The sequence below is a fragment of the Protopterus annectens genome, chromosome 11.part0, assembly GCF_019279795.1.
Source record: "Protopterus annectens isolate FY-2018-M chromosome 11.part0, PAN1.0, whole genome shotgun sequence".
Taxonomy (NCBI): domain Eukaryota; kingdom Metazoa; phylum Chordata; order Ceratodontiformes; family Protopteridae; genus Protopterus; species Protopterus annectens.
The window spans coordinates 341327896-341343197 of NC_056745.1; the positions used below are offsets into that span (position 1 = coordinate 341327896).

Consider the following 15302-nt stretch of genomic DNA (forward strand, 5'->3'; position numbering starts at 1 on the left):
GAAATGTTTCTGCAGAAGAAATGTTGCTAAAATAAAAGTAAAGTATGCCAGCTGGCTTCACACAAATGCACACTAGTGCTGCACAGCCAAAAAAATGACAACTTAACTTGACCAAAAGACAACAGAGTCAGTCCCTTATATTCATCAACAGCCCCCGTACCCAGCAATGAAAGCCAAATATATTGCCTGCAGACAGAGACATTTGAGGGCATCCATTTCCCCCATATGCCCCCCATTTCAGAAATGAGATTGCAGTACAATAAAAATTACTTATTTTAACCCACCTACAGACACACACACACACACACACACACACACACACACACACACACACACACACACACACACACACACACAGATGCATCCAGGCGCGCACATGTATTTATTAAATATAGGCACTTGTATGGTTAGAACTGTATATCTCAAAAGTATGCAGTCAAATGACTGGCTGAATAAAGGCATAGATACCCCATAGGAATATATCTTCTCACCTCACTACTTTCAGAATACATTGTTCAAGCCCCCCCACCTCTACCCCTCCAATACCACTACCACCACAAACCTCTCAACCTATTATCTCAAGTATCAAGGAGAAAGCTTTAAAATAATGGAGGACAAGGAACCAAAATTAGGGATAGCATAATGCTGCTATACAGTAATTGCTGGAATAGTAGTCATTACGTTATTATGCTTTTTTTGAAGGCTGCTAAGTTTGAAATTCAAATCCCTGTCATTATTTAGTAACTCCAATCCTCACTAATTTGCCAGAGAATCCACAGACATTAACAATGGACAGACCAAAATGTAAGGCAAAACCAGATACATTATGTGAAATTAGAAACAGCTGACAGCATCCATGTCCCCACACATACATATATTATACAGCAACAAACACACACACACACACACACACACACACACACACACACACACACACACACACACACACACATGACCATCATCAATTGCTACCACTTGTATGACTGTAACTGTACACCCAAGACGTTTGACTGTGATCAAATGAATGGCTAAACACAAACATTAACTCCCACACAGGAGTGTGTCATCTCAGCTCACTACTATAAGAATATAAAATGCAGCCCACTGTATCCCTAATTCCCTTCCACATACGTCTCAGCCTCTTAGTTCAAGAATAAAGCAGAAAACTAAAACAGAGTGGATGAAATGTATTGCCCTTATAAATTTAGGAAAAGGCCAAAATAACAGGCTTTGCATTAGCATGCTTTTTTTCTGTCTAAAATCCAATGACTGTCATTAGTTAGTGACTATATTCCTCACTGATTAGCCACAAAAACACAAACTTTGCAAAGAATGGATGAAAGCATGAGGTCACATCAAAGAGATTCTGTGATGTCAGGGAAAGTTCAGAGAATGTATGCCCTCCCAACACACACACACACACACACACACACACACACACACACACACACACACACACACACACACACACACACACACAAAATTTCACAGGGAAAAGCTGCCAGAATTCCTCCCTTCATTTATAGTAAAATACTTGCCTTCCTACATACTAGATAAGTTGCACATGTAGGGCTAGTTAAAAAAAGTAATTTGCTCCCCCTGCAATAATACATTTGTTTTGAAAACAGCCTGGTAAACAGAGTAATTTCTTTTTTTTTTATTCTTTAGAAAGTCACACAAGAAGTTCCAGTCTCAATGGTAATGGTAAATGCAATGGTAATGCTAAACCTACCTTTTTTAAATTGAAAAAAAAAAATATGAAAAAAATTATTTAAGAAATACAGAAGCCAGCATCACGAGCTTCCCCTGGAAATGAACATAACTGACACCAAGACCCAAACTCAGCTGGCGAGAGGGTCAAACAGGAAACTCAGAGCAAAATACAAGTCATGCATGATTGAACAATGGCATCTACAAATTTAAAATGGCTAAGAAAATATTGGTTAGAAGAAAAAAAAAATACCAGTAGAGGCTGAACCAGACTGAAATAAGGCTAGACTTGTAGAAGAGCTTTTGCACTTTCCATTAATTAGTAGTTACATAAAGGCACAAACACGAAGACTTACACAGTTCCCAAGGACTACAAATGCATTTCCTACCAAAACAAAGATTCAGTGTCTTGCATATGTTTAGTAAAACTGCCAAAAGTTTACAGTTTAACTCGGAAGTATGGTAAAAAAATGTTACCTAAACATCCAGAAATTCATATAAACATATTGGGAAAAATGTGTCTGTCCATAAGTTACACACAGAAAAGTCCAAAAGGAAGATATGATGGAAGAAGAAATCCAGGTATCAAACTGTATAATTACTAATCTTAAAATTAAGGATTGGGAGGTTACCCACTAAACTCCAGCAATAGGCTTACAGAAATACAATAAAGAAACCTAAAATAAGTCAACTAGGAGATTCAGAAGATGCCACATCTCCTACACAGAGCAAAAAAACTCTCAAGAGAGTCTTTCTGTGCACAGAATTGTGGAAAAGGGTGTAGTTCGATGGCTTGGGAAAGTTTTAGGTGTTGAGTTCCTGAGTCTTGCTAGCCTTGCAGGGTAGAGGTAGAGGGATATGGATTAATCCTATCAAATTATGCAACTGCATTCATTGCTTTTTACTCATTCAAGCCTATAGTGCCTTTTTATACATTTCCAGTTCATAGCCAGAGCTCCCTTATAGCATCCAGAACTTTTTGAGTTCTGGCTTCTTGACTTACCAGTTAATATTAAGTGATATTACATAGTGCAAGCATTTATTAACAAAATGGCACTGTGATTGTTAATCTAGGATGTCTTGCAGTAGCGACATTAATCAATGGTTGGCACTTATTTATATTTTTATATTTATGTTCATATTTTCATAAATTTTAGTCCTACATTTTATTGAGGGGCATGGTGAATATGCTATGGCGGGGACAAAAAAATTCATAGTGAATGTCCATTTATGTAACTATACTGGAGATGTTTCTAGTTTTTTTATTAGTAATATTTCCATGAGAGAAGATCTTGTTATCATGTCTGGTTAACAAAAATGTTCTAATAATATATGCTTAGGTTGTACAGTTTCCAACATATGATAATTTATTTGTGAAAGTTTAACAAAAACATAATTTGGGGTTTGTATGTATTATACTATATTATAGTATTTATGGAAGGACTATGAATGTAGTATTATCAGTGTAAAGAATACTTCTTACTGACAGCATTACATTACATACGATTATAATATATTTTATTGTTCACAAAATATTTACATTTCTTTATCTTAAACTTTTAAGCTTATTTCTTAGAAAATGTCCTGGAATGTAAGATGTGTGTAGGCTGCCAGAGGTGTCATTCCACACCACTTAGGTATTAATGAGTCAAACCTGTCAGTTTACCTTATTCAGTGTTCTGTACTTATATTATGTTTTAATCTTTCTTATATACAGATGCAATAAAAAATTATAATGAATCCTAGAAATTACACATAACAATTAATGATACGGCCGAAAAATACAGGTTAGGAAAATGGGATTTTATTTTTAATAACCACAAATTGATGCGCCAGTGAAAGTAAATAGAAGAGGACAGGAGCGGCCTTAGGTCAACTGGTGCCCTCGGCAAAAGGGCTCCACAGCGCCACCACCACACCACCCAGTGCCCCATCCTGGTCAACCTACATTAAATAAATACTGAAAAAGTGCCCCTGCTAGAACGGTGCCCTAGGCGGCCACCTAGTTGGCCTATGCCTAAGGCCGGCCATGGATGAGGATTACATTTAGTAAAAATGTGGTGTCTTGCATTATATATCAGATTATAAAGACTGCTTCAAAATCAGTATTTTTCTGTATTTTAATAGCTTAATTTACATCTAGGTACTTTTTTGCAATGGTCAAGAAGGTTTAGTTTACCAAAGTATAAGACTGATGTATTTTATCGGGTCTATATTTACTCATCGAACAGTACAGCTATTCGTCGACAATGTAGCACCGAAGGTCTGTTTTAAAAAAAAAACATGCACATCATCATAAATAATGTCAATCGACAATCATAGTTAGCCCACAGAAAGAAAACAACATGTAGTACGTGTTTGTGGGTCTATGTTTACCCATCGATTGGTAACATCATCGAACGACATATGTTGGCAAACATGCTGTTTATCGAACGTTCTGACCAAGATCGCATTATGGTAGGGATAAAGAAATGTGTCCTTTCCCCCACTATAGTGCGATCTTGGAGTTGGTATATATATTGGGGGGGGGGGGCTGAAGAGGGTTCGATGAATGGCATTTACCATTTACATTATGTTACCATTCAATGGGTAAACATAGACCTGTTTGATTAAACTATTTAATATTATACTTGACATAATAATATTGCTATGCTGAATGTGATGTATACATGTACTACATGCTGTTTTCTTTCTGTGGGCCAGCTATGATTGTTCAATGACATTATTTACGATGAAATGCCTGTTTATTAAAACACACATTCAATGCTATGTTATCGATGAATAGCTGTTTGATGAGTAAACATTTTATCAAGGTTTGCTCTCAGTCCATTTTCTCTGATGTCTGTTAAAATCAGCAGTAAAATCACTAATAGCAGCAAATAATTGAAAATTAAACTATTTCATTGTTTACCTAAGCAATCTTGTCCCCAGGCTCCTTTGCAGCACTTAGTTTCTACAGCTTCCTTGATACAGGTATGGCGACAGCCAGGAAAACTCAGTGTCTGTAGAACTATTTCACGGTAATATCTGTTGAAGCATAATAAAAATAAAATATTTAGATTTCCATTCAACTTATATCTATTTATGTATGTTTTTTTTCCAATTCCACAATGGAATCCCTCAAAATGTTATTTTAAAAACACAAAACGTCATTGCATGTCACTTCTTGGCCTCAAGAAACAAATGCATATTATTAGTTATTTATTTGAAATGCAGGTATGTGTTTATGCAATTTTCAAGCAAACTACTCAAAAAAAAAAAAAAAAACTCATAAATTTTCTGCAGCATTTTTTTCATTTCTCTAAGAGGAGAAAACAGCATGTTGTAATTCCATAACAGCATAGCATTTGACATTGTTTTGTATGACTTTATTACAGAATTCCCAACAGTATACAAACATTTCACATTTTTTGTCCATAATTTTTCTTTTTGATTTTTTGTGGCTTCCTACAGTTAGTTCCTGTCCTTTTTCACTGGGTACACCAGAGCAGCCTTAACTTCCCCTGGACTAATCAAGACCCCATGCTCAAGGCCAGTGAGGAAACAGAGGATTCTCGTGCAGTGTCATACTGCCGTCAAGTAGTTTTTCAACCCAAATTAAAAACAGAACATGCCACTGTCGATCACCAACTCACTTTAAAGGGAAGACCATTCACTTTATTTAAGATACCACCAGGCCAAAGGAGTGTTTTTACATTATCACCCCACCTCCTGCATGCATCCACTAAAGTATTGATACCCCAAGAGTAGGATGTGCAAGGGGCATCAGCAATGAATTGCTTCTCGCCTCCATATGAGTCGGACATCCATCAGATGCCCCACCACCTCCTCAGTTAGCACCTCACAGTTGTTTCTATAGTCTCCACCAAAGAAATCAGCCACAGCAGTGTACCCCGTACATGCACCCCCCAAGATGATCATGCCAGTACTCCCATGTGATCACTCATATGCCCAGGCTACTAACCAAACTTGGGTCATCTGGGCAGTAGTTATGGCTTAATGTTTTTTTTACCATGATGCTAGCAATTTTGTTCATATTTATTACTTGTATAACAATATGTGTGCATAATATTCAGAAGTTCATACATACCCAAAATATACTACTTCAGAAGTGATAAAGAAAAGATATAATACATAACAAGAACATGCAAATGTGGAAGAGGTCAGTTTGTCTTGCCTGCTCAATGTAATTAATTTATAAAATAATTTTTCAGTGCTATAGATTTGTGAGTCAGTGACTATCTGAGGTATAACTAGGGTCAAGGGCAAAATTTAATTGTTGTATTTTTTTGAGTATAAGCATATGGAATAAAACACTGAAAAGGAAAGAAAAAAATCTGTGCCAGAAAGGAGTTTTGTAGCTACTACCAAATGCTGATTCCAATAAGCATGCCAACCAACTTTGCATACAACAACTAAACATGATCTGCTTGGCTGTAGCTATTCATAGGTTCATAGGTTAATAGGAATATACTAGGTTAATGACCACCAGGGCCTTTATAAGCCTAGCCATGCAATCCAGCGTACTTATGTTCCTTTATACCATGGGCATTTATCAAGAGGGGATATGTTAGGAAGTTTCTAGAAGTTATGTGAGGGGTATGTAGTTTGGGCATTAATGCCTGCCTCTGGCTATCAGAGACATTGGGTCCAGACCCAGGGTGAATTTCTGATTTCCCATCCACTGGTCAAGTTTACACTTAAAAAAGGATTAGGGCTGGACTCTGATTCACATGGATGGGGAGCCTATTGAAGAGCGTGGGGATCCTCTGAGACACACATCTGTCTTGCCAACATGTGTTGTTTATGTCACAAGCAAAATTTAAATCCTAGAATCTAGTGGTTCTGATGCTGTTCATTTTGTGGAAGTACAAAAGGTCCATCACAGCTGGATCTGAGGATGCCTGGTATGCCATGCATAGATCGCCTCTTAGTAACCTGTAGGATACAGAGTGCAGAGATAGGGCTTTATGGTGATCCATATAGGACAATCTGTTTATATCCTGGATTCCCCTGGTAAGGAACCTTTGTAGGCATTCCAACTGTTGCATATGTCTAGCTAGGTACATGCCAAAGATGGCATTATACTTAATGATGGGTCTGAACAAAGTAGTGCTATGACTTGCTTGGACCTGGGTGCCATGTCCTTACTTATAAGTAGGGTGACATAGAACCATTTTCTAAATATATTAGCCACAGTTGATCAGAGGCCAGCTTACTATTTACATATGTTCCTATATCTCTGACTACCTGGTCAGCTCTTAGGGGTGTTTTATTGATGGAGTAATTAGTCTGGCTGACAGTTTTCCCAAAAGTTACTATAATGCATTTCTTGGCATTGAGTTTAAGTCTATGACTTTGGCAACAGTCATTTGTCTGTGTTAGACTCTCTTGTAAGATGTTGGTGCCATGGGGGAATCTATGATAAAATTTGCAGTCATCTGTGAATCTGGTCAGCCAAAGGTCCTTGACATTAGCCTTTATCTCCAATAAGTAGATGCTAAATAGGAGAGGTCCCAGCATGGAGCCCTGTGATACTGTGCTGGTGAATGCTCTCTTAGTAGAGGTGGTATCACAAATCCTGACTTCCTGCGTCCTGTCTGTGATCCAGCTGACAATCCAGTGAGTTATTTAGGGATTTATGCCCAGTTTGGTGAGTTTGTTAACTATACCTGAGTGAGGTATTGTATTGAACACCTTAGCCAGGTCCAGGTAGGTGGTATACACTGTTTTCCCCTCATGCTTTGCCTTTGTGACCTTCTCAAAGAAGTCCTCCAGGTTTAATAGGCATGATCTTCCCTTGACAAAGCCAAACTGGGTTTGATCCAGTGTCTGAATGCTATCTATGCCTTTGTTTGTAATTTACATGATAATTCATTCCTTGGCTTTAATATTAGGCTAGTCAGACTAATAAGTCTGTAGTTTCTGGGGTCAGTTGATGGTCCGCCCTGTGAAGTGGGATAACCATTGCAGTCCTCCAGTCTCATGTCATAAAGCCTGTTATAAGAGTTTATATCACGTTATCGAAAGATGAAAATAGTGAACGCTATTTCATCGGCCCCAAAACATCTAAACATGAAAATATCGAACATTCAGAACAGCAAATTTTTTCCCATGAAAAAAATTTGCTGCTCCGAAACACATACACACAACACAAGCACATCAAACAAACAGCAACCACACACATACACTTAAATTCCTACATCTAACGCTACACTAAACTAAACATACACTACTATCTACCCACATACCTTAACCCAAACTCTAACCCTAAGGTTCGTCACTATCACACACTCACCTAACCTGCGCCCTAACCCTAACTCACTTAAACCACCCCAACCCTAAAGTCTGTCACTATCGCATACATGCCTAACCCGCACCCTAACCCTAACTCACTTAAGCTGCCCCTAACCCTAACGTACAATCGCACACTTACCTGAACCCAACCTGTAACTTTCCACCACAGCACTAAGAATAGCGAAGCCACAGAAATGGCCAACCGAATTCTTTCCTGAGGAAAGAATTTGCTGTTCTACAGCTTCGCTATTCTTAGCGTTCACTGAATAGTGTTCGATATCAGAACATTTGAAGTTTTAATACTTCGATGTTCTGATATAGACCCTGTTATAAGGCTATAGTTGAAAAGTGGCTCAAGTGGTCCTGATAAGTCATGTTTCAAGCTATGTAGGAGGCATCCCAGGATAGTGGCAGGTCCCATTGATGCTGTGATTTTAGCCTTAGCTAGTACCACCAGGACTTGCTCCCTCTTAATAGTGGGGGGTTTATGCTAGTAGGTATTTCATGGGGGAGGTGGGGGTGAAGTTTGAGCTGAATTTGTCAGCCAGCAAATTTGCTATGTCACTCTGCTCAGCAAAGACGGCATCATTGACAACCAGTTCAACACTGGTGTGTGCTGCCTTTGATGTTTTAGCCATAACTGTAGAAGGTCTTGTGATTGTTGTTAGCCTGTGAGGCCTTGTTGAACTTAACTAGTCCATAATTGGCCTTGTTGAACTTAACTAGTCCTCGTAGTTATCCTGTTTAGTTTAATTAGAGAGTGCCTATCATTACAGGAGTTGCTTATTAATGTTAAGATTCCACCAGTGTGGTTTGTTTTGGGCTTACTTCTAGTAAGTACAGCAGCCTCTATATAGCCACTTACAGGGTTGTACAGGATCTCTATGAATAATTTCACATATGTTGCTTTGAGCTCATGGTTGTGAAGGTCATAAAATTTTTATGAACTATTGCTTAATATGGTGCAGTTTACTTTGTGAATATTTCCTAACTGTTACAGGGCTTACTGGAGTTACTGAGTTGATTTTTATTTCGAAGGAGATAACTTTGTGGTCTATCTTCTCCAGTGAGGATGTGTGACACGGGGGGGGGGGTGCTGCAGTGCTCTCCCATATTGGCGAGTACAAGATCCAGTATGTTTGAATCTCTGGTGGATGTGCTTAACATCAGGTCATGGATATTTGGGTTAGTAAAGTCCAGGAATCATTGTGCTTGTGAGTATGAGGCAGTGCATGTTTCCCAGTCTATCGAGGGGTAGGTAAAGTCTCCCATGAATAGGGTATTTGGTTTAATGGTGAGTGCCTGCAGTAAGTCTAGGTATGAGTTATGGGATGCTAGGGTCATAAAGGTTGACTTATAGCTTGCTAGGATATGGTCTGAGACTTCTATGGTGATTTACAGGTGGGAAATTCCAGTGCATCATCCTGTTTAACCAAAGTAGAGTAATGCTTGTTGCTCCTAATACAGACTGAGACTCCTCCACATTTTGTCCCTGTCAGTGCAGCTAATGGTCCAAAAGTGTGGAAGGCACTGAAGCCTAGCAATGCCAGAGTACTTCTTCAGATTTAAACCATGTGTTGGTAAAGACACAGATATCTATATTCTCCAGAGTGAGGAGAGCTTGTAGGCCGTGGAGTTTTTTGTTTAGGTTCCTGGCAGTGATCAGTAGCACCTTTAGGTTTTCTTTGGGTTTTATTTGCTATGTCAGTAAGTTTGTCAACTTGGTATTGCCTAAAAAAGCTCCAAGGGGTTTAATAAAGTTTTAGCCAAACTTTGGAAGCCTAGGGGAGACAAGTGCAGACCATTCTTTGCAAAGCTATGTGATCTGCTAACTGTGTCCTCCCATGCTGAAAAATATTCAATTAATAAAATCATTTAAACATCAGATAATAATGTGTGAAACAAATGAGCATACTGAAAATGATCAGACTGCGACTGTATAATACAGTACTAACATTTAGAATATGAGAGCATTTCTGAAACGCTTATTAACAGTGAAACACTAGCAAACATAGTTGCATGCTACCTAATATTGCACCTGCCGTATCCAACATTTTCCTTAGAAATACATGGTCTATACTTAGAGTGCTAACTGCTAACTTTTCACTTATGACATCTAGACTATATCTACTCTAAGACGGCTTTGATTTCTTTCAAAAACATATTTGTGTCACTGCATTGCATTGTGTGCAGGCAAATGAAAAGACCTTCATACCATCTCCCATAAAACATGACACTGCATTCCCCCAAGGGAGACACAGATGGGTACCCCAGTACAAAGTTAGGCAAGTGAAAATTTACAGCACTCATAGTTGACCACATAGAAGTTCAAATATTTTAGTTCTAGTAAATGAAGTGTAACTGATAATGGTTCTATGTCCACTGTCCTTCCTCCATTAAATAAATATGACAGATTTCTCATGCTTCTGCAGCTATGCAATGGCATAGACTAAAAATATTTGAAGTGGGTTAAGGCCGAAGGACAGTGCCTAGGAGGGCAGAGTCATATCAGTATGGAAAAAGAGTATGGGACATGAAATGATCCAGAAAGAGAGTGCAGAATCATCCCCTTGCAGAAACTGAACAAAAGACAGGAAATTGTCCACAAGACCAGCACAAATAATGTCTATAAAGAAACTGAACAAAGAGCAGGAAATAATCCTCAAGACCGGCACACAGTCATCTCAATAGAGAAACAAAGCATGGAAAAGAAAAAAATCTAATAGGTCAGCAGTACATCAACAGAGTACAGGATAAAAGGGATCCAGAAGGCAGCACAGAATTATCTAAATACAGTAAAAGAGCACAAGGCAAGAACAGATCTATAAGAAAAGCAATGAATCATCAAAGTTCAGCAATGGATCATGGGATAGGGAATTACTCACAAGACAACACAAAATCATCTCAATACAGCACCACAGTGCAGGCAGGAAAGGATCCACAAGGCAGCAAAGAATTGTCTGCATGCAGAAAGAGTGCATGGAACCAGAGAAGCTTGTATTGGGTTTACTGTGTATAATTGTGTCTCATTTAATTGACATTATTCAACCCCTAAAATATCTAATCCCTCTTGGGAGATAACAACACTAAACAAGTGAGGGTTGGGAGGTGGCCTACTGGTTAAGGTGTTTGCCTTACAAACACAAGGTGCAGGGTTTAAGTATCACAAGGGATAATTAGCTAGGCTTAAAATGGCTCACAAGGGCAGTTAGCCTAGTAATAACCTATGACATTCTCAAGGCTGCAATGTACAAACACCTTTTTAAAGGTGGAGTGGCAAATTCATCTTTAGCCCAGTGTGGGGACTAGTGCCTATACTCTCAAACTATATATATATATATATATATATATATATATATATATATATATATAATATATGTCTACTTTGGCAGACCAAATTTATACTTACTCAAATTGTAGATTCCAGAGACAACAACACTGAACTTTCAATAAACCAAAATTAAAAATTACTGATTTTTCTTACACTTGGCCAACATGAATACATTTGCCCTTTTCCTCACTGTAGTGTGATCCCAGAGTAGAAAGAGAAGAAGAGGGGGGGAAGGCATGCCCGAAGGCTGGAAGAGAGGAGGAAGGTTAGGAGTGTGGTAGTGAGGGTAGGAACTTTGAATGCTGTGAGCATGACTGGTAAAGGGAGAGAGCCAGCTGATATGATGGACAGAAGGAAGGTTGACATATTATGTGTACAAGAGACAAAGTGGAAGGGAAGTAAGGCCAGGTGTATTGGAGGTGGGTTCAAATTGTTTTATCATGGTGTGGATGGGAGGCGAAATGGGGTAGGGGTTATCTTGAAAGAACAGTATACCAAGAGTGTTTTGGAGGTGAAAAGAGTGTCGGATAGAGTGATGTTTATGAAGCTGGAAATTGATGGTGTAATATTGAATGTTGTTAGTGCATATGCTCCGCAAGTTGGGTGTGAGATGGATGAGAAAGAAACATTTTGGAGTGAGATGGATGAAGTGGTGATGACTGTACCCAAGGGTGAGAGACTGGTGATCGGAGCAGATTTCAATGGGCATGTTGGTGAAGGGAACAGAGGGAATGAGGAAGTGATGGGTAGGTATGGTGTTAAACAAAGGAATGCAGAAGGTCAGATGGTAGTGGATTTTGCAAAAAGGATGGACATGGCTGTGGTGAATAAGTATTTTAACAAGAGTGAGGAGCATAGGGTGACTTACAAGAGTGGAGGGAGATGCACACAGGTGGATTATACCCTATGCAGGAGGGCCAGTTTGAAGGTGATTGGAGACAGTAAAGTGGTGATGGGGGAAAGTGTAGTTAGGCAACATGGAATGGTGGTCTGTAGAATGACATTGGTGATCAAGAAGAGGAGGAGGAGAGTGAGGGCAGCACCAAGGATCAAATGGTGGCAATTGAAAAAGGGTGATTGTGAGGTGGAGTTCAGGGAAGAGTTAAGACAGGCACTGGATGTCAGTGAAGTGTTACCGAATAGCTGGGTAACTACAGCAGATCTAGTAAGGGCGACTGCTAGAAAGGTGCTTGGTTTGACATCTGGACAGAGGAAGGAGGACAAGGAGACCTGGTGGTGGAATGAGGAAGTACAGGAGAGTATACGGAGAAAGAGGTTGGCGAAAAAGAAGTGGGATTGTCAGAGAGATGAAGAAAGTAGACAGGAGTATAAGGAGATGAGGTGCATGGTAAAGAGAGAGGTGGCAAAGGCTAAGGATACGGTGTATAGAGAGTTGTATGAAAGATTGGACACTAAGGAGGGAGAAAAGAACCTGTACCAATTGGCTAGACAGAGGGACCGAGCTAGGAAAGATGTGCAACAGGTAAGGGTGATAAAGGATAATGAGGGAAATGTACTCACTAGCAAGGAGAATGTGTTGAACAGATGGAAGGAGTACTTTGAGGGGCTGATGAATGAAGAGAATGAGAGAGAGAGAAGGCTGGATGATGTGGGGATAGTGAATCAGGAAGTGCAATGGATTAACAAGGCGGAAGTAATGATAGCTATGAAGAGAATGAAGAATGGAAAGGCTGTTGGTCCATATGACATACCTGTGGAAACCTGGAGGTGTTTAGGTGAAATGGCAGTGGAATTTTTAACCAGATTGTTTAATGAAATCTTGGAAAGTGAGAGGATGCCTGAGGAGTGGAGAAAAAGTGTTTTGGTACCGATTTTTAAGAATAAGGGTGATGTGCAAAGCTGTAGTAACTACAGAGGGATAAAACTGATCAGTCACAGCATGAAATTATGGGAAAGAGCAGTGGAAGCTAGGTTAAGACGGGAGGTGATGATTAGTGATCAGCAGTATGGTTTCATGCCAGGAAAAAGCACTACAGATGCGATGTTTGCTCTGAGAGTTTTGATGGAGAAGTACAGAGAAGGTCAGAAGGAGTTGCATTGTGTATTTGTGGACTTAGAGAAGGCATATGACAGGATGCCTAGAGAGGAGTTGTGGTATTGTATGAGGAAGTCGGAAGTGGCAGAGAAGTATGTAAGAGTGGTACAGGATATGTACAATGGTAGTGTAACAGCGGTGAGATCTGCAGTGGGAGTGACAGATGCATTTAAGGTGGAGGTAAAATTACATCAAGGATCAGCTCTGAGCCCTTTCTTATTTGCACTCGTGATGGACAGGTTGACAGATGAGATCAGACAGGAGTCCCCGTGGACTATGATGTTTGCAGATGACATTGTGATATGTAGTGAGAGTAGGGAACAGGTTGAGGAGACCCTGGAGAGGTGGAGATATGCTCTAGAGAGGAGAGGAATGAAGGTCAGCTGGACTAAGATGGAATATATGTGTCTGAATGAAAGGGAGGATAGAGGTATAGTGAGGATGCAGGGAGTAGAGTTGGTGAAGGTGGATGAGTTTAAATACTTGGGATCAACAGTTCAGAGTAATGGTGAGTGTGGAAGAGAGGTGAAGAAGAGAGTACAGGCAGGGTGGAGTAGGTGGAGAAGAGTGTCAGGAGTGATTTGTGACAGACGAGTACCAGTAAGAGTGAAAGGGAAGGTCTACTAGAGGGTAGTGGGACCAGCTATGTTATATGGGTTGAAGATAGTGGCATTGACAAAAAGACAGGAGTCAGAGCTGGATGTGGCAGAGTTAAAGATGTTAAGATTTGCGCTGGGTGTGATGAGGGTAGACAGGATAAGGAATAAGTATATTAGAGGGGCAGCCCAGGTTGGAAGGTTTGGAGACAAAGCCAGAGAGGCAAGATTACGTTGGTTTGGACATGTGCTGAGGAGGGATGCTGGGTATATTGGGAAAAGGATACTAAGGATGACGCTGCCAGGTAAGAGGAAAAGAGGAAGGCCTAAGATAAGGTTTATGGATGTGGCTAGAGAGGACATGCAGGTGGTTGGTGTGACATAGCAAGATGCAGAGGACAGGAAGAAATGGAAACAGGTGATCTGCTGTGGCGACCCCCAACTGTGAAAAGCCGAAAAAAGAAGAAGAAGGAGAAGTGTGATCCCGGAGTTAGTATATTTAGTTAGGGTGTGTGTGGGGGATACAGCATACTTCAGTGTGTTATTTTGTTAAATGTTGGCCAAGTGTCTTATTTCCCTGATAAAAAACTTTGGTAATGTGATGCTTCAGTTTATTGCAGTTTTGGTGTTGTCTCAGTAATCTGCAGTTCAGGTAAGTGAGTGTAATTTTGGTCTATATATATGGTGTGTATATATATATATATATATGTATATAGAGGGAAAGAGAGAGAATTGCACATACACACACACACACACACACACACATATATATATATATATATATATATATATATATATATATATATATATATATTTATAGATCCATTTTTATTTATCTATCTATCTATCTATCTATCTATCTATCTATCTATCTATCTATCTATATGGTTCCCATACATTTTGTCGAACATCTGCTTGGTCGATAAATGCTAGGGGTGGTAATGGATAGTATGCTTGTGTGCGAGTATGTGCCATTACTGCTGTTTGTACTGCTGATGGATTACAGTACTTACAGTTTGGAGGGGACAGATCAACAAAGCTGCTGTAAGCAGATGAAGTGGCATTACAGACAGACTCTGAGTAAGAACTTCAGCAAAAGATAGGGGAATGTAATGCAAAACTGATGGCACATGGGAAGAAACTGAATACAGATAGGACAGTTGTAATGCTAGCAAATGGCGAATCAGAAGAAGCTGAGAACTGAGATAGAAGGGAAAGCAGTGAAACAGGTTAACAGCATCAAGTACCTGTGAGGGCTGGCTCAGGAGAAGGGAAGTTTGGATAAGGAAGCCAAAGCTAGAATTAGGGGCAC

General features: G+C 39.6%; 1 protein-coding gene across 1 annotated transcript in view; it reads right to left on the bottom strand.

The window, feature by feature from the left end:
• The window catches only part of STAB2 (stabilin 2), a 922612-nt gene that overhangs the window by 862035 nt on the left and 45275 nt on the right, over positions 1-15302 (bottom strand). Inside the window, exon 3 of the mRNA XM_044087850.1 lies at positions 4622-4737. Coding sequence (XP_043943785.1) covers positions 4622-4737 — 116 coding nt within the window. The remainder of the gene's footprint in view (positions 1-4621; positions 4738-15302) is intronic.